Source organism: Peromyscus eremicus, chromosome 16_21, assembly GCF_949786415.1.
Source record: "Peromyscus eremicus chromosome 16_21, PerEre_H2_v1, whole genome shotgun sequence".
NCBI classification, from domain to species: domain Eukaryota; kingdom Metazoa; phylum Chordata; class Mammalia; order Rodentia; family Cricetidae; genus Peromyscus; species Peromyscus eremicus.
This window is the reverse complement of record NC_081432.1, coordinates 2,479,069-2,497,394: the sequence shown is the minus strand read 5'-3', so window position 1 is coordinate 2,497,394 and position 18,326 is coordinate 2,479,069. Positions and strand designations below refer to the sequence as shown.

At 55.8% G+C, this 18,326-nt stretch overlaps 1 protein-coding gene across 2 annotated transcripts; it reads right to left on the bottom strand.

The window, feature by feature from the left end:
• Nucleotides 1-3,072: 3,072 nt before the first annotated feature.
• Nucleotides 3,073-18,208, bottom strand: C4a (complement C4A (Rodgers blood group)). 2 transcript variants are annotated; one of them, XM_059282213.1, is made up of 42 exons: nt 18,083-18,208; nt 17,794-17,986; nt 17,168-17,369; nt 16,902-16,972; nt 16,731-16,819; nt 16,454-16,536; nt 16,243-16,339; nt 14,910-15,015; nt 14,703-14,835; nt 14,247-14,362; nt 13,980-14,156; nt 13,654-13,839; nt 13,339-13,524; nt 12,456-12,614; nt 12,078-12,204; nt 11,844-11,918; nt 11,406-11,600; nt 11,209-11,320; nt 11,047-11,117; nt 10,664-10,803; nt 10,333-10,542; nt 9,810-9,861; nt 9,639-9,728; nt 9,308-9,517; nt 9,115-9,190; nt 8,876-9,032; nt 8,662-8,778; nt 8,399-8,570; nt 7,995-8,227; nt 7,754-7,921; nt 7,150-7,209; nt 5,801-5,894; nt 5,536-5,722; nt 5,335-5,425; nt 5,154-5,228; nt 4,522-4,624; nt 4,285-4,374; nt 4,111-4,209; nt 3,898-3,981; nt 3,473-3,605; nt 3,196-3,331; nt 3,073-3,147 (listed from the first exon to the last, which is right to left on the bottom strand). In XM_059282213.1, exons 1-42 carry the CDS (start codon nt 18,145-18,147, stop codon nt 3,142-3,144), a joined length of 5,226 nt encoding a protein of 1,741 aa, XP_059138196.1. In that variant the 5' UTR covers nt 18,148-18,208; the 3' UTR covers nt 3,073-3,141. The 2 variants fall into 2 exon arrangements, with proteins under 2 accessions (XP_059138196.1, XP_059138194.1); XM_059282211.1 differs by having other exon boundaries at nt 3,073-3,331.
• Nucleotides 18,209-18,326: the final 118 nt, after the last annotated feature.

The following is an 18,326-nucleotide window of genomic DNA, read 5'->3' as shown; positions in this document are numbered from 1 at the left end:
GGTGAGACGCTTGTGCAGGGGCCCTGAAGGCTTTTTATAGCTCTTGGCCCCAGCCATCCATTGCGCTGTGACTCAGACCTTTCTCAGCCTCAGGTCCCTTTCCACTGTCCCACACACACAGCAGTGTGTTTTCAAATTGGCACAGTCCCATCGGCCTTGGAGATCCATGGATCAAAGATGGGACCATCCATCAAGAGGAGAGGAAGAGACCCTGACCTTTCTGCATCTCCATCAGCTTCCTAGCGTCACACATGTCAGCCAAGTGGCCCAAGGGGTCCACATTGAGCCCAGCCCCCTCCCAGCATGCCTCACCTTGGACCAGCTGAGTGGAGTGAATTTGTCCCAGAGAAAAGACATAAATGGTAGTCTTTGCCCAATATGCCTTTCAGGTTTGCCTATAGTCCCTACAAGTATTTTATTATTATTATTATTATTATTATTATTATTATTATTATTATTATTACTACTGCTTTATTGTGATACAAATGGGTAAGCCCTCCCTGACTAGCTGTGTTCACACTCCTATGCCCCCATTTTTGTTAATTTTGAGACAGGGTCTCACTAAGTGGCCCAGGGTACCTTGAATTCACTATGTAGCTCAGGTGGGCCTCAAACTTTGAATCCTCCCTCAGCCCCTCAGACAGCTGGGATGACAGGAATGTCACCGTACCTGCCCCCCCCCCCAATGCTTTGTCGTTGTTCTTGTCTTTGGTTGAGGCTTTTTGTGGGGACAGAGGAGGTGCATGTGTGGAGGCCAAAGGTCAACCTCAGGTGGTCTGTCCGGATGAAAAGACCCCCGAGCTTTCGTTTCCCGGGAGCTCCCTGAATCCGCTAGGCAGGCTGGCCACTGAGCCCCAGGGATGCTCTTGTCTCTGCCTCCCCATTTCTGGAATGACAAACATGTGTCATGGGGCTGGAGAGGTGGCTCAGTGGTTAAGAGTGCTGGTTGCCATTGCTGAGGACCTGGGTTCAGGTCCCGGCATCTACATGGCTGCCCGCAACCTTCTATAACTCTGGTTCAGGAGTTCCAGTGCCCTCTTCTGGCTCCAGAGGGAACTGCATGCACATACATGCACACAAAACAGGGTTTTTTAAGTTTTTTCATTTCTTTATTATATTTTATATTATGTGTATGTGTAAAACTAAACAAACAAACAAACAAAAAACCTAAACACCACCACAACCAAACTTTTTTTTTTTTTGAGACAGGTTTCACTATGTAGCCCTGGCTGGTCTTGAAGTCAATATGTAGCCAAGACTTTAAAGTGATCCCTCACCGGGCGGTGGTGGCGCACGCCTTTAATCCCAGCACTCAGGAGGCAGAGGCAGGTGGATCTCTGTGAGTTCGAGGCCAGCCTGGTCTACAAAGGGAGTTCCAGGACAGCCAGGACTGTTATACAGAGAAACAACCAACCAACCAAACAAACAAAAAGAAAAAAAAAAGTGATCCCTCTGCTTCCATCTCCGAATGCTGGGGTTACAGGCATGTACCACAATGCCTGGCCCAGTGACATTAATTATGCGGCCTAAAGAGGTACCGTATATGGCACTGTCAGAAGCGTCTAGAGTGAGGCATGGTACTGCCTGGGATCTCAGCACTTAGTAGGGGACAGAAGGATTGAGTCTGAGGTCAGCCTGGGCTATGTAGCAAGACCTCATCTCAGAAGAAACAAGGCCAAGGCTCTGTTGGTGTTCACTGCACACGGAGAGGTCCTGGGTTCTTTCCTCAGCACCACACAGAAAAATGTCAGGAGACAAGAAGCCACAGCCCGCCCACTTTGGAACAGTGTGTACCAGACACTGTCCTAACTGCCCCCAACCATGCTACCCAGGCTACACCGTTGTCCCTGTTTTTAATGAAGATGCTTGGGGCCGAGGCCAAGGGGCTTGTGCATGCACACAGCTGCTCAGGCAGAACCAGGCTCCAGCGGGCAGCAGGTGCAGAATCTGTACCTCTAACTGCCGTTAGCTGCCCTCCTTGGCTGCAACAATAAGATGACCGACTCCAGCTGACTTTAAAAAAAAAAATCGGGCTGGAGAGATGGCTCAGAGGTTAAGAGCCCTGGCCGCTCTTCCAAAGGACCTGGGTTCAATTCCCAGCACCCACATGGCAGTTCACAACTGTTTGTAACTCGAATTCCAGTGGATTTGGCCTTCTCACACAGACATACATGCAGGCAAAACCCCAATGTACATAAAACAATAATAAAAAATCTTTAAAAAAAAATCACCATAGATGTGCGAGGAGTCTCAGAGAACCCGGAACTAGGAAAGGAGAAGAGGGGACCTTGCTGGCCTTGGTAGGCCAGAGGTCAGGGATGGGAGACAGAAAAAGGCTTCCCATGTGCTCTTCCAGAAATACTCCATGCCCCTCTGGTGCTCTCCTTACTGGGTTAAACCCTGACATCTCGCCTCCCTCAGGGCACAGGAACTACCTAGTCTCATTTCTGTCTCCAGTGATGAGCTCTTGGAATAAGCAGCTATGGGCCGGGTACCAATCACTGAGCAGAACAAGGAATGACAGGTTCATCTGATCTCAGCAAATCTCCTTGGGCAGAATTCTAGGTCACCCATGAATAACCAAAGGTTGCCACCAAGGTTGGGGAAAGCTAGGCAGACAGGTTGGGGAGGGTTGGCCCTGTGAGATGTGTTTCCCCTTGACTATTTGGGAACAGCACAGTCAACCTTTGGCCTGTTTACAGTCAGTGCCCAGATGATTGCTGTCAGTTGTTGCACAACTCCAGAAAAATCGCCTAAGGCCACAAGGTCAGCAGGCTACGACACAGGTCAAGCCCACAGACCCCACAACTCCAACCACACAGACAGCGTGGAGGACGTGGGCTGAAGAGAACGTGTCCTAAGGGCGAGTGACCACGACGCCCAGCAATAGGACACCTGGGCACTGCCTATTGGACCCCAAGAGGGACTGAGTCCTAGAGAGGCCTCAAGGAAGGTTCAGACAGAGCTTTACAACCCAAGGCTCCCCAAGACTCTGAGTCCACAATTACACAAACCCAGCAAAACCTGGGTGGTGGTGGACTGCTCTACCTACAGACAGACACACAGGGACACTTTGCTGTCAAAAGCTTTTATTTATGCCTGACCCTTGGGCTGAGGTCAGGGGTCCGGAGTCCTGCACCCTCACACCTGGCCCTGGGGCTGAGGTCAGGGGTCCGGAGTCCTGCACCCTCACACCTGGCACCCTTGGCTGCTGTATTCCTGGAGGAAGTCATTGAGCTGCGCGCAAGCCGCCCGCTGGCGGGTGCTCCGGCACAGGCGCTCAGAGGGCATCTCCTCGATCCAGCTGTTTGAGTCCAGCAAGTACTGAGGGCTGCAGGCAACACGGGAGGGGTCAGGACAGGTACGGGAGGCACTTGGCTTTGGAGGGGCAGAGCTAGGTGCCTAGGATCTGTCCCCAAAGGAAGGCCACGGACAGGAGGAGAGCAGGGGATGGAAGGGTCAGATGACTTACTCTCCCTTGAGGTCACTGGTCACTCCATCCAGACCCATGATCAAGTATTCTTTGTTAGGCTCCAGGTGAAGACGGCAAGAGGCCCGGACCAGGAAGTTGCGGGTCTCACCTACCGAAGCCTTGGCATCCTTGGCTGGGGGGATAGAGAGACAGAAGACATCAGAGAAGGGAGGGCCAGGAGCCCAGGTCAGGGCTCTGTGTAGATCCTGATAGAAGGAGTTGTTGCTGACTGTTTACGAGCAAGCCCAGGTTCCCAAGGGGATGGGGAGGGGAGGGGGAGGGGATGGGGAAGGGAGGGGATGGGGAGGGGGAGGTGGGGGGACAGGGGCTTCGCATTCGGATTTTGAGCTTTCCCAATTCCAAGAGGCCCCACACCCAGACCTCAGCCTCCACCACTCCCCAGCCCACCCGCCTCTCCTCCCTACTGAAATGCAGGACTTGGGTGATCTTGGTCTCAAAGAGGCGGAAGGCGGCTCTGCCATCTTCTCGGAGAACCTTAACCTGGAAGCCTGGGAGGGGGAGGAAAAGGAAGGAGGAGTGGGGAATCAAGGAGGCCACGGGTGGGCTTCGGGGAAGCAGGAGACCTAGAAAGCCCAGGGTGTGGGTGCCAAGCAGGATGTGGGCCAAGGGGGACTAACCGTACTCCACTCGGGGATAGTAGCAGGCAAACTTCATCCTGTAGCCATCCCTGTCCTGCTCCCCTCGCTCCAGTGAGCGTCGCTGTCGAGGGCACTTCCCTAAGGTCAAGTGTCAGATGAGACCAGCTTGGCCTCCCCAGCCATTTTCCCAGCCCCACCCAGGCCTCATCTCACCCTCGGCACACTGGCAGACGTCTGCAGAGCACAAGGTGGATAGGAGCTTGCTCTTAGTAGGTGCAGCATAAAACACAGAGCACCTGTGATCTAGAGAAAACCAGCAAGGAGTGAGGCCCGTGCCTCTCCTCTCTGCCTCAGCATCTCGTGGAGCCCAGGTCTCCCCCGCACCATGGTATCCCTAACGAGGGGGTCAGTCCCCATGATCTTGCATGTCAGAGCATCCCAAGTGCTCACCGGGACTGTAGTAGTCGTATAGGACAGCGCTGGCCGGCTGCACCAGCCCCACGGCCACCTCCTGCAGGGCTCCAAAGCCCACACACTCCCGGGTGGTTGGGACCTGGCACCAGGACAGAAGCCTGCTCAGGGCCGGGCCGCTGGTTGCCTTCGCCTGCCCGGCTCCTGCTTGGTTCCCATGACCTTATCTCCATCATCCTTCACGGTTTGTCATCTTCCTGTCTCTAGACTCTAAAGCACCCGTCTCCAAGGTCTCCAATGACTTCACTGCTAAGATGGCCCTTGTCCTAGTCTTCACCGCCCAAGGCCCTCGGCTGAGTTTCACTACAGGCACACATTCCCTGTGAGACCCTCTATGACGTGGCTTAGCTTCTGAACCAACCCCGCCTCACCTGGCCACCTCTCCTTTCCCAGGAGCACAGTGTCCATGGTGGTCTCCACCTCTCCCTGGCTCCCCATAAACCCTTGAAGGCTGATGGTCGCCACGCTGAACTCACAGACCCATCCTTGCATCCAGCTGTGGCAGGACCCGAGTTCTCCAAGGCTCTCTGCCTCCCAGCCACCTCCCCACATCGCACCCTCATCACCAGCTACTACATCATCTGACCCTTACAACACTTCTCCCCACTCACCGAGTCGAAGTACAACAGGACATGGGGCCCATCGGTCTCAAAGTGACTCACGTAACGGTCAGAGAGGGAAGTCAGCTGCAGGGAGGGGAGATGGTCACAGGTCACTGCATGTGACTGGGGTGCTACATAGATGAAGCAGGGCTCCTAAAGATGGCGGGTGACTGTGGGTGGCTGACGGTACCTTCTCCAGGTCAGCCCTCAGGGCGTGGAATCCACTCAGGAGGGTGATGTCTGCGATTGCCATGCCAGACAACCCCACCTTGCCGTTGCGCCTGCAGGGAGGAGGGGCCAGCTGTACAGCCTGAGGTCCACACTGCAGCCCCGCCCGCCCGCCCGGCCTCTCCCCACCACCCCATTTCTCCAGAAAGCTCCCAGCACCCACCAGATGCACACGGTGTACTGCACTTTGGACTCCGGGTCCTCTGCCTCCACCTTGGGAGCCTCCCTTCTGCGGCGGCTCCGTCGACCCTCAAACAGCTGCAGGGGCGTCACTGGCTTCGAGTGGGCACCAGGGTCATCTGCGGCTGGCATCTCATACTCGTAGTCTTCGTAGTCCTCGTTGGCTTCCCCTGTGCAGGGCAGTGGTGAGGAGGTCCTCGGCCCATGCCAGCCCTGCAGGGCTCAGGACCCACCGACCCTGTGCTTACTTGTGTACTCCACGTAGCCCGTGACTGTCACTTCCATCTGGAGGTCCTGACAGGTTGTGTTCTTCAGGTTCAGGACATTGTAGGTACGAAGGACCTGCCTCCGTCAGAGATGGGCCGAGAACACGGGACACAGACGGCACAGACTTGAAGGGTCTCCTGGGCAGGAGGATCTAAGGCCCCCAGCTTCTCCCATCCCCCACCCCCACCCCAGTGAAGAACCCACTGGAACACTGGGTAAGCTGTAAGTGTGGTGAGGAGGCCAGACCACCCTGAGAGCCCAACCTGCCACGAGAGGGCAGAGGAACCACAGCAGGAAGCCCTACCGTGGCCGAAGCTATGGAGATGGCGATGGGCAGAGCCCAGCTGTGTAAGTCACGGGAGGAGGGTTGGGGGGAAAAGTCTGGCTTTTCTTTTTTTTTTTTTTTTCAAGGGTTTCATGTGGTCTAAGTGAAAGTCTGAACTTTCCCATTTTACAACTGGGCCAGAGTTTCAGTTTCCTAAAAGACAAGGGAGGTGGCATCTACAAGGCCTGAGCCAGCCCCACAGTACCTCAAGGAAGTGACCAAAAAGGACAGTTCCTGCAGTCACCCTAGAACATACCCTGTTTTGTCCAAGTATTCCCAAAACTGGTAAAACTATAACCACAGCCAATTAAAATTGTAGCTACAGCCTGCCTAACCAATTGTGTCTGAGATGACCTAACTATTCCTAGAATTCCCCTAGCTGAGCTTAAGAGGGGACTGCGTGCTCCTTTTGGGGTCAACATTTTGTACAAGTGGTGACCCCACATGCAGAATAAACGTTCTTTGTCTTTGCAAAACCATCTGAGTCTGGGGTCTTCCTTCAGCATTCTCAGACCCTTTCATAAGCTGGCCTCAATCTCATTGTGTAGCAAAGACGACCTTGAGCTACCGATCCTCCTCCTGATTCCACCTCCCAAGCTCTGGGACTTCAGGCATATGCCATCCTTCTGGGAAGGGGCACGTTTTCCCAGGCTGTAAGTCTCACTGCTGTGCGGGGCAGCGTGAGCGCAGTAGGAGTCACCTGGGCCAGAGGAGGGAGGCAGCGAGCCTCACGGGTGGAAGGGGCTCCAGGGGCCAGATGAGGCACATAGGAAGAAAAGGGGCATGGGGTCCTGGGTCTGGGGTACTGTGGACAAGGGACAGGCCCGGCTGAGGACCAGGATCTGCAGGTGAAGGAAACAGCAGATACCCAGAAATGGGGGGAGCCAGAGCAAAGACGAGGCTCAGAAAAGCATCAAGGGACACCGAGCAGCCAGGGATGGCTTGCTCCGGCCCAGCACGGAAGCTCTGCCCACAAGGTCCACACCCCGGCCCCGCTGGCCTCACCTTCAAGGTGCCCTTGCTGTTTCCTCCCACCTTCACGCTGATCTTGCTGCCCAGCGAGAACTTCCAGGAGGGAGAGAAAAGCAGGTCAGAGGGACAGGGGACAGATCCCTCAGGGCAGCCCAGCCCAGCCCCTGTCCAAAGGCTGATACTTTGCTGCAGTATCTCTCCCCAGCCTCCTAGACCAGTGGTTCTCAACCTGTGGGTCATGACCCCTTTAGGGAGTCAAACGACCCTTTCACAGGGGTCACCTAAGACCGTGGGAAACAGACAGTTACATTAGGATTCATAATAGTAACAAAATTACAGTTATGAAGTAGCAATGAAAAAATTGTATGGTTGGGGGTCACCACGACCTGAGGAACTGCATTAAAGGGTCATAGTGTTAGGAAGGTTGAGAACCACTGTCCTAGACCCTGGCGAGAGCTCTGCAGACATGCTGTTTCATGGGTGAGGGAAGGAGAGCCCAATGGTCTGACCACATGGCCAGAAGAAAGTCAGTCTTCCCATAACGACCTCAGGAGAGAGGTGGGCTGGGCAGGGACGGGGAGTGCTCCTGAGCTGGCCCAAACCCCACAGCAACCCCATCAGGGAGGGGGTGGGTCACCTTCAGCTCCTCCTCCAAGCCCTTGACTTGGTGGTTGTTTAGTTGCAGTGTGTGAGACTTGAACCCGTCGCGGCCCAGGGAGCTGAGGGTCACATTGAGTGACTTCTCCTCCGTGGTGTGGGAAGCAATCCAGTATGCAGACAGGGCGTCCAGGGTGACCACTGTGTCCTAAGGAGATTAGGCTAGGAGTCGGGCACCTGATCTCAGGACCACCTACCCAGAGCCCCGTGGCTGCCCCTACCTGGGTGCTGCGGAATGCCCCTGCGAAGCTGCCCTGGTGGGTGAGCCAGGTTGCAGCCTTGCGGGCCATTTCTCCGTTGCCCTCCCTCAGGAGCAGGTGTAACAGGCCATAGGCTGTGGTTTCGATCCACAGGGCTGGGGCCTGGGGCACAGGTTCTGATGGGCTAGGAGAGGCCGGGGTGGACGACACAGCGTTGTCCTGAGAGCCAATGACTGAGCCCCAGTAGAGGTTTTCTGGAAGGGAAGGAAAACCGCAGTTGGAGCTGAGCCAACAGGCTCTCTGGTGCCCCCTGCCAGCTGCCCCTGCTTCCGCTCCGCAGCCGTGAAAGGCCTTTTCAGAGTCTTTGTCTCCACTCAAGAATCCCAAGGGTCCCAGGCACTCTGCCAGGGTGCCTTCGCCCTCACCGTCTGTTTCCTCAGCCATGGCCATCAGGCTGTTGTGGGCAACATTCCTCAGGTCCTCGGAGGCCTTGGTCAGTGTCAGGGCATAGGCTGTGATGGCGGCTGCGTGGGCACCCAGGAGCCCGGCACTTGCCCTCTGCCCTAAGAACTCATTTGCCTTGGAGATGGAGGCTTCCTGGAAGACAGCAGAGCCCTGAGCTGCCCGCCTGGGCTCCTGGGGAGGAACAGCTGGGAGCCGTGAAGGGCAGCTGTGCCCGCTTCCTCACCACTCTCTGCTTCAGCTGCTGGTCACTCCCGTCCTGGAAGACGGCCAGCCCGTGATGAAGGGCAATGACCACGAAGGCGGTGAGCGCCACAGTCTCATCATTCCCCACCAAGCCCCCCTAGTGAGGGGAGAAAGAGACTGTCAGGCTGGAGTGGAGAGGGACCCAAGCAGTCTTACTGTTGACATCCTTCTCAGGGACCTTGGCATGCTCGCACCTGCATGCCTCTGTGGATGACTGGACACGGGTCGTGGAATGAGCCGTCACCCAGCTGCTGTGCCAGGAGCCAACCAGCCGTCTGCTGCAGTTTCTCTGGGGAGTCGCCCACCTGCTCCTGGGCCAAACTCAGAATCTTCAGCACAAAGGCCGTGAGCCTGGAGGGGAGGAGGGATGGCTGGAGACCCCGCTCGTGGCGTCTTGCTCTCCCGCTGCCCTGAACACACCCTCCAGCCTCACCAGGTGCTACTGTCCCGGTGTAACCAAGCCCCAAAGGAGCCGTCTTTCTTCCGAAACTGCTGGATCCGCATGTGGCCTGGGAAAGGAGAGGTGACTGTGGAGGTGACCTGCCCACACTCCTGCTGTCTGTGCCCAGGCTGTGCTCCCCGTGACTCCCCCAGCTTCCCTCTCTAGGCTCCCAGCTGCCCAGAACCTTTCTGGATCAGATCCACAGCGTGGTCCTTGGTCTCGGGGGGCAGTTTACTCCACTGCTCTGTCTTGTCCAGGTAGTGGGAAGCAGTCAGTGTAGGAGCCAAATAGACCATGGTTTGTTCTGCACAGCCCCGGGGGAGCCTCAGGAGGGAGGCCACACCTCCTGGGGATAAGGCGCCTTCAGAGCCCAAAGTGTCCAAGGGTTCAGACGCTATGAAGGAGGGAGAAGGTGAAGACGAGGCTGAGGACCCAGCCTCAGAGGCCAACACAGCACCCCACAGGCTTCGGGTGCACGCAGGTGCTCACGGGAAAGGTCTGGACCAGACGCCTACCTGTAACCCTGACGAAGCTGCTGAAATCTCCATCGGGGATGATGTTGGGGTCAGAGCTGCCAGGAATTTCCAATGTCCGGCCTCGGTTATCTAGGGAGATGAGAGGAGCTGGCGGTTGGCCCCTGTGCCTAACGCCCTAAGGAACTGGTGGCTGGAGCAGGAGGCACTCACCCATAGGGTTGAGTTCGTAGACCATCTCTTCTCTGTGGATGGCTCCTTCCTTCTGTCTCAGGCAAAAAATGGAGGGCGGGATCAGCCAGGACTACACCTGCCCCTCCTGGGGCAGACACCCCTGGAACTTGGAGTGTAAACTTCATGGATGGGAACAGGGACATGGCTCATTTGTCTACCATGCACAAAGTCCTATTTGACTCCCAGTACCACAAAAATTAAATGACATAGAATAAACTACTTTGCATGCCTGTAGTCCCAACAGTTGGGAATGATTACTGGAAGTTCAAGGCCAGCTTGGGCAAAGGAGTGAGTTTGAGGCAAGCCTGAGCGATATATCTAGCCTCTGTCTGAAAATAAGTAAATAAAGAAATAAATCATTTCAGAGACAGAGCTGAGTCACGATCATAGTTCTAAGGTTACGTATGCACTAGGTTTGGGCACTGAGCCCTGGCCCGGCCAGCAGAATGCTAAAGGATAGAGTTGGGAGCCCAGGGGTCCTAGATTAGGAGTAGCCACTTACTTCAATTTGCAGAATCTTAGACACAGCATCTCCCACAGGGGCATCAAAAGACCCTCGAGCCACGACTTTTAGGGACACAGCGGCGGCAGCTGTGGGCACCACAGAGAAGACGACGGGCCGGGCAGAGCCTGCAGGCACCAGCACTTGCTGGGCCAGCCTTCCACCACCAGCCAGGCACAGCCCTTCCACTGGGGACACGTGGACACTCACCTGGGCACAGGGAAACAGGGATGGACGGAGCCCTAACCCGCCAAGACCACCACCTGACCCGTCCCTGGCTGCACCCTCCCTCCTTCCCACCCTGAGTGCTCAGGCTCCCATGGGGTCTCACAGTCAGCTCAGTATTCAGATAGTTGTAGAGAACAGGCCGTAATTCAAGCTGCTCAAAGCGGCGGACAGAAGTGGGCAGCCGCAGATGCAGGTGGAATTCTCGGAACACTCGGACACGGGTCGGTGTGGCCACACACAGGCCTGTGGATGGGAATATGAGGCAGGGGCAGAGATGGAGACATCAAGACCTCAGGCCACAAGGAGATAGTTTCTGGGAATGACCTCGCTCTGCCCTCAGCTTTGATCTGCTCTCCGACTAGATGCATGCCAGTGAAGATCTTCCCAGACCCATGGGCTCCACCCCATGCTGGGAGCAGAGGGCTAGGCAGAGCCAAGGGAACGGGAGAGAGCAAGCAGCCTGAGGTCCGGGCAGGGCTACCTCACCTTTGCTTCTGGACAGGCTTACACCATGAATCTCCCATGTGGTCAGAGAGTCAGGGAGCCACAGTGTCAACCTGTGGTAGGACATGCAAAGAAGCCATGTCATCCCCCAGGACTGTCCCCAGACCCAGCCCAGAGGCAAGACCAGGCACCCCAGGCCCTCACAGTCTGCTGCGGTCCACGGTCTCCACTTTCCAGAGCCAGTTCTCCGGGAAGAAGCTGCGCACGAGGATGTCATCTTCATCTATCAGTTCTTCCTCCTGCAGCACCTCCTGGGCTGGGGTGGGGGCACAGGAGTGAGGAGGGGTGTTGCGTCCTCTCGGGCACCACTATCTGTTCCTCAGCGTCTCCTGGCTGCTCACCTCGGGCAAGGCCCGCCTGGCTCCTGGTGTAGTTCTTGCGCAGGTTCTCAGCAAACAGGCAGCAGGACAAGAAGGGTTCCCGGCAGGCCGGCGGCCGCACTCGGGCTGCTCGCTGCTCACAGGTGCGAGCCATGGGCAACCTGGTCAGTCCATCTTGGCAGCAGCGCCTGGTCTCTGGGGAAGCATACTGGCCCACTGCTGGGCCAGGGGAGGCTGGGCAGGTGTGAAGGACTGGAACCTGAGTCCCACCAACCCCTAGAACCACCAGTACACACTTGGAGAAGAGTCAGGAGGCCGATGGAGTGCACCACCCAGCCTCTTTTTCAGCCCTCAGCTCCCTAGCCCTCAATACCACAGCTGGGGGGGGGGGGGGGCTGCGGACAGAGAGGCAGACCCCACCCTGGCCCCGGGCACAAGTGCAGAGCGCCCACGACTCACACTTCTCGCTGACAGCCTTCTGGAAGTTCACGGTTCTCTTTTGCCGTCTTTTCTTCTCCTTGGGACAGCTCAGGTCTGGTAGAGAGGAAGAGGAGCTCAGCCCCCCTCAGCCCCCCTCAGCCCTGCCTTTTCACCCCTGAAGAGTGCTCCCCCTAGCCTTTCTTCCTCCCTCGGAACTCACATGGATCCCCTGCCTCTGCCTCCCAGTGCTGGGATGACTTGCTCCATTCTTACCTTCCCGGATCTGACTTAGTTGATCTCCATCAGAAAAGGCCAGACCAGCAGCCTGGAACACCTGAAGGGCATTGTCCCCACCTCCAGGACCACAGCCCAGGTTGTAGCTGTTCATCACTTCAAAGACCTAGCAGGATAAGGCAAGAAATGCTGGGAGACGTGAGCGGCTGAGGGGCAGCACCTGCCACTCCGCTGAGGGTATTAGGGCAGGGCTGAAACAAAGACGGGAGAGGAGGAGTGGGGAACTAGAGACCAAGGGCAAGAGAGGAAGTGGCCAGGATCCAGGATCCACGGCAAGAGGGGCTGTGAGGACTGAGTGACTGGAGAGCTAAGCCCCAGAGCCTAGTGAGAGGGAAGGATGGCGAGGACCTGACAGACCTTGCTCATGTCGAGGGGTTTGTGAGACCTGCCACCCACAGCATACAGAGCTGTGTCCACAGCTCCCAGTGCCACCAGGGCTTGGGAGTCCGTCTGAATGTGGAGCTTCATGCTGTCCCCATTACGATACTCCTTGGCACCATCCACGTTCAATTCCAGCTGGTAGAAATGGGGCGTAAAGGGCAGTCAGTGGGGGCAGAGCGGGCTAGGCACGTGCACCAGGTTAAAAGTGTGTGTCATTCAATCATGAGGACTGAAATCTGAACAGCCAGAAACCAGGTGGGCATGAGGGCATGCCTGTAATTCCAGCCTTGAAAGGCAGAGACAGGGGATTCCCAGAGCACGGTGGTTAGAAAGACTAGGCATGCCGGGCGGTGGTGGCGCACGCCTTTAATCCCAGCACTCGGGAGGCAGAGCTAGGCGGATCTCTGTGAGTTTGAGGCCAGCCTGGTCTACCAAGTGAGTCCCAGGAAAGGCGCAAAGCTACACAGAGAAACCCTGTCTCGAAAAACCAAAAAAAAAAAAGCCGGGCGGTGGTGGCACACGCCTTTAATCCCAGCACTCGGGAGGCAGAGCCAGGCGGATCTCTGTGAGTTCGAGGCCAGCCTGGGCTACAGAGCGAGTCCCAGGAAAGGCGCAAAGCTACACAGAGAAACCCTGTCTCGAAAAACCAAAAAAAAAAAAAAAAAAAAAAGAAAGACTAGGCATGTCATAGGCATGTCAGTGAGTGCTACGATTCACTGAGAGAAGCTGCCTCAGTGAATAAGGCAGAAGAGCAATCCAACATGATTCCGAGCTCTCCATGAGCACACGCATACATGTGCGCACACACCCATGCGACATGTGAAATACACACACACACCACCTTTTCAGCCCCAGTCACCTTGCCCTCACAGTCTCCAGGCTGGACATTGATGAGCAGGGAGTTGGCCACTGGGAGTCCCTGATGATAGCAGTAGGCCACAAAGTAGAAGGAAGGGGCCAGGTGATGGTCCACCAACATGGAGATGGAAGTCACGGACCTTCTGGGCTCCCGACTCATGGTCATGATCTGGCCCCGGGAGAGAACCTAAGACAAGGAGGAGCAGTGAGTGGTTTCCTGATCGGTGTGTGCCCTGCCCCCAGTCCTGAAAGTGTGCCCGGCCTGCGGAGACCTTTGCCCCAGGGCCAGCACTCCTATACTCCAGGGCCCACACACCATGTAATAGTAATGAGAGAAGGTAGCCCCATGGATGCCCACAGTTCGCAGGTTCAGGGTGAGGGTGTCCCCCACGCGAGGGGCTCGATGTTCTAGTGGCTCGATGGACAGGAAGCCAGGGCTTCCTGAAGGTGGGGCTTGCACAGTGAGCCTGCCTGTGGCTGGGTGAAGCAAGCCTGCAAAGACCTGGAGAGAAGGACAGGGAAGGGCAGGTCTATGTCAAGGACCCAAATACGCCACCCCTCCTCCCAGACCAGGGACACTCAGGAAACAACTCATGAACCCCCCACCCCCATGCCCATCTCCAGGGTTCAGGGAAGCACTACCAAGAGCTGAAGTTCCGTGGTAGTTGGTGGGATGTGGATGGAAATGCTGACTTGGCCAATCCCGTTGGTGTTCTGCTCAAAGTTGACAACTTTTGAGTCAGAGCCAGAGAAAAATGTGGCAGACACTTTGACAGGAACATCAGAGGCTATCAAGCCTGACATTTCTCGGACCACGGCCTGGAGGAACATCGGTGAATTTTAAAAAGGCATCATCAGGACTGTGCGGCCCACACCCTCCCCCGCCAGTCCTGCCCCTCCAAGAAGAACCTGCAGCAGGAAGGGGGCTCCAGGCACAAGATGCTGCTTGGTGTTGCTGAGATCCAAGGAGAAGGCAGATGACACAAAGCGCCAGGATGTGAGTTCTGCCTCCTCCATCTCCCCTCCTGCAAGACAGAGGGCAGAGGGGTGGAGGGCAGAGCCAAGAAAAGAGAGACCAGAGTCAGGAATGGTTCAAGCATTGCTTCATCTCCACATGTGTGCATAACATGTTTATCGGGTAGGTAAGTAGACAGGTGAATGACGCAGAACAGTAAATCAAAGGAGATGGGAAACAGGACCAGAGAGACCTGCTCCTGGGTCCCTCTTGACTGTGCCTGAAATAAGCTGGTAGACATCAGTACTGGGGATGAAGAGCTGGGCTGATGGCCTAATTTGCATTTTAAATGTCCCCTCTGTGTCCTCAGGGGCAAGGGGTTGAGGTGACAGCGGAGGAAAGCCACCCACCTGGAGACTCTATGATGGCTGCGGCTGCGTAAAGACGCAGCCCCTCCAGGTCTCGGATCCCAACACTGACTTTATCCAGAGCAGCCTGGAACTGGTCCTTTGAGATGGAAACTTGGCTCTGGCCTTCCACCAGCTAAGACAAGGAAAACAGGGTGTCAGTGAGGAGTCCCCTCTTCCGCTCAGTCCCCTCCTTCACCACTTCCCTACCTTGGTCTGGGTCTCCAGGCCCCGCAGGAAAGTCCTCTTGCCATGCTCATCCATGAGAGCAAAGCGAGTGTACGCCACCCCCTGCACAGGCCTCCCGTAGACATACCTGTTACCACAGGGAGATGGGAAGGGAGCTGAGAGCTGGGGAGATAACTCAGCTGGCAAAGCGTTTACCACGCAAGCACAAAGACCTGAGATCAACGCCCGAGAATCCATGTAAAAATGCCAAGGGTGGCAGCATCCACTTGTAATTCCCGCAGTGGGGAGGTAGAGGCAAGGGGATTCTGGGGGCTGCCTAGACAGCCAGCCTAGCCCAATTAAGTGAGTTCTGTGCCAATGAGAGATGGTGTCTTGAAGGAGATGGACAGAAGCTCTAAGGATGCCCCCTGAGGTCGTCCCCTACCACCACACACATGTACACACACGTGCCCTGCACACAGACACACACACACACGCACATCTTCACATAGACACACACAAGCCCTACACACAGGCACACACACGCACATCTTCACATGTACACACATGTGCCCTGCACATAGACACAGACACAGACACAGACACACACAGACACACACAGACACACACTCACATGCACATCTTTACATGTACACACACGTGTGCTGTGGGATGGTCTGTATGTCAAATTGCTCTGATTGGTCAATAAATAAAACACTGATTGGCCAGTGGCTAGGCAGGAAGTATAGGCGGGACTAACAGACAGGAGAAAAGAAAGAACAGGAAGGCGGAAGGAGTCACTGCCAGCTGCCACCATGACAAGCAGCATGTGAAGATGCCGGTAAGCCACAAGCCATGTGGAAAGGTATAGATATATGGAAATGGATTAATTTAAGCTATAAGAACAGTTAGCAAGAAGCCTGCCACGGCCATACAGTTTGTAAGCAATATAAGTCTCTGTGTTTACTTGGTTGGGTCTGAGCAGCTGTGGGACTGGCGAGTGACAAGGATTTGTCCTGTGGGCAAGGCAGGAAAACTCTAGCTACACACGTGCCCTACACACAGACACATACACACACATCTTCACATGTACACACACATGCCCTGCACACAGACACACACATGCACATCTTCATCCCAGCACTCAAGAGGCAGAGACAGATGGACCTCTGTGAGTTCAAGGCCAGCCAGGTCTATACAGTAAGTATACAGTAAGAGTAAGACTCTGTCTCAGAAAGGAAGGAAGGAAGGAAGGAAGGAAGGAAGGAAGGAAGGAAGGAAGGAAGGAAGGGAAAGGAAAAGGAAAGCCAAAGGTGGACAGAAGCTGGGCATTGCATGGTGAGTCCTGGGTGTGGGACTAGAGGGTGGTGGTTACCTGGCCTGGATGTCTAATTGTATTTCATCCAGATGGTTGGGCACTGTCAGGATATATGGCTTCCGTGGGGTGATCTTCACTTCAAAGTTGGGAAGGACTAAATGAGGGGGAAGAGATGGGTGGGTCAGGTACTAAAGCAAGGGTCCTGCAGAGCTCCTCCCCCGGGGCTGCCCTGCCTCACCTTGTCTCCTCCCCTTACTTCAGCTCTTACCGTATTTCTTCACTTCAAAGTGGGTGCTGCTATTGGACTGCAGGCTGTCTGAGAACCTCGCTGAGATCTTCCAGGTCCCCGGCCTGAGAATGGGCAAGGCGGAGAGTTGGGCTACCCACCCACAGACAGCCCACGGCCCGAGTCCTCCGGAAGAGGTGTGGGGGCGCAGGGTCAGAGCACCTGGAATGTGACCCTGTATGTCAGGGGTGGACATGCCAAGGGAAGCAGGACTCGGAGTGGGGTAGATCGAGGGGTGCCCTGAGGTGGGGGAGCTCACTCTGAGATGTCTGGAATCATGAAGTCATCTTGGAAGATGGATGTGGGAACAAAGACCTCCTTCTTCCGTACACGGAGGCCATGAGAGTTCTGCAAGGGGAGTCAGTGTGGTTTGGTGGGAGACCACACCGGTAGTGCACAGGGTCAGAAGGGTCAAAGGTCAGGCACTCACCTCCACCGTGACCGTCAGGGTGTCAGTGGACGGGCGCATCTTGTGATCCAGTGCAAAGACTCGGTAACGAACTAAGAGGGAAGATGAGAGGTAAGAGTTCCTGGGCAAAGGCCAGGGACTACTGCAGGGAGGCAATGGGGAGAAGCCCGCTAAGCCGCCCTCTGGGGTGCTGCTGTCTGTGGAGTCTCCTTACACAGAGGGTACCAGACATGCCCTGAGCAGCCTGGGAGAGAGGCAAAGCAAAGGCCCTGAGGCCAGAGGCTCACCCCGCTGGCCAGGGTTATAAATAGGCTGGTCAGTCTGCACAAAGATGTGTCCACGGCGAGAGGAGAACAGTAAGTTGACCCCCTGAGTGTCTGTGGCTTTGGACATTGTGTTCTTTAGCCACGGAGACTGAGCCACCAGCTGGACATGGGGGGCTCTGCGCAGGTCGAAGAGGCCACAGCGCCTCACATTTTCCAGTGGAACCTGTCAGGAGAGGGAAAGGGGAATGTCCAAGAAGAAAGGGACACAGAACCCAAGACAGGGACACCAAGACCACAGGGCTGGACGAGCGGAGGGAAGAAGTCAGTAAGGAAGACAGGCTTGAAAGCCACAGAAGGGCAGCCGTGATGGCTGTAATCCCGACGCTTGGGAGGCCAGAGGAGGGCTGCTGAGCCTTCACAGGCAATCTAGGCTATACCATGAAACCCTGTTTCAAAGCCAAAAGGAAACATAAAGTAAAAGGCAACAGAGGAACCAGGTAAATCTCAGCACTCAGAAAGCTGAGGCAGAAGGATTGCCATGAGTTCAAAGCCAGCCTGTTACATAACAAGCACCCATCTATAATTAAACAGGCGACAGGGTGCAACAGGGAGGCCTGAGGACCAGCAGGGGTGTGGGCACTGGTTACCTCGAGGCTGAGAAGCACAAAATCATTTCCTGAGCTGAGGGCAAAATTCTTCTTTGGGGAACAGAGGCCACCATTTGGGTTTCTCAGGAACACTGATCCTTTTACTTCCTGTCCTGGAGGGACATCCTGGAGCTGCACCCCCACTGACAGAGGGACCCCCAAATTAACCACAGAAGGGGAGAACAGGAGCAACCTGGGAGAACAGTGAGGGTACTTAAGACCCAGCCTAACCCCGCCACCCACGCTCCCTCACCCCCCCCCCACCCAAGCCCAAGTCTTGCCCCAGGACCTGGGCTTCTGCAGAGACAAGGCAAAGAAGCTGAACGCCCAGAGCAGCCCCCAGAGGAGCCGCATGGCTGGAGGGTCCAGGAGAGGTCAGACCTGTCTGGTCTGATGTCGGCTCCCTTCTGATTCACCTAGGGTTGGGGCAGTTTGACTCTGGACCTTGCTCCTCCCCTCACCCAGATGAGCCGGGAAACCACGTGATGGCCAAGAATCGCAACTGGCCCTAGGCCCAGTGCTGGGGAAACAGC

Excerpts from the sequence above, each read along its gene's own strand:
- C4a (XM_059282211.1), bottom strand. The coding sequence starts at position 18,147 with ATGCGGCTCCTCTGGGGGCTGCTCTGGGCGTTCAGCTTCTTTGCCTTG. Across the intron at positions 9,862-10,332 it reads CTAAGATTCTGCAAATTGAA|AAGGAAGGAGCCATCCACAG; the intron begins GTAAGTGGCTAC and ends TGCCTGAGACAG. Across the intron at positions 5,229-5,334 it reads TGAGGGCTGACCTGGAGAAG|CTGACTTCCCTCTCTGACCG; the intron begins GTACCGTCAGCC and ends CCCTCCCTGCAG.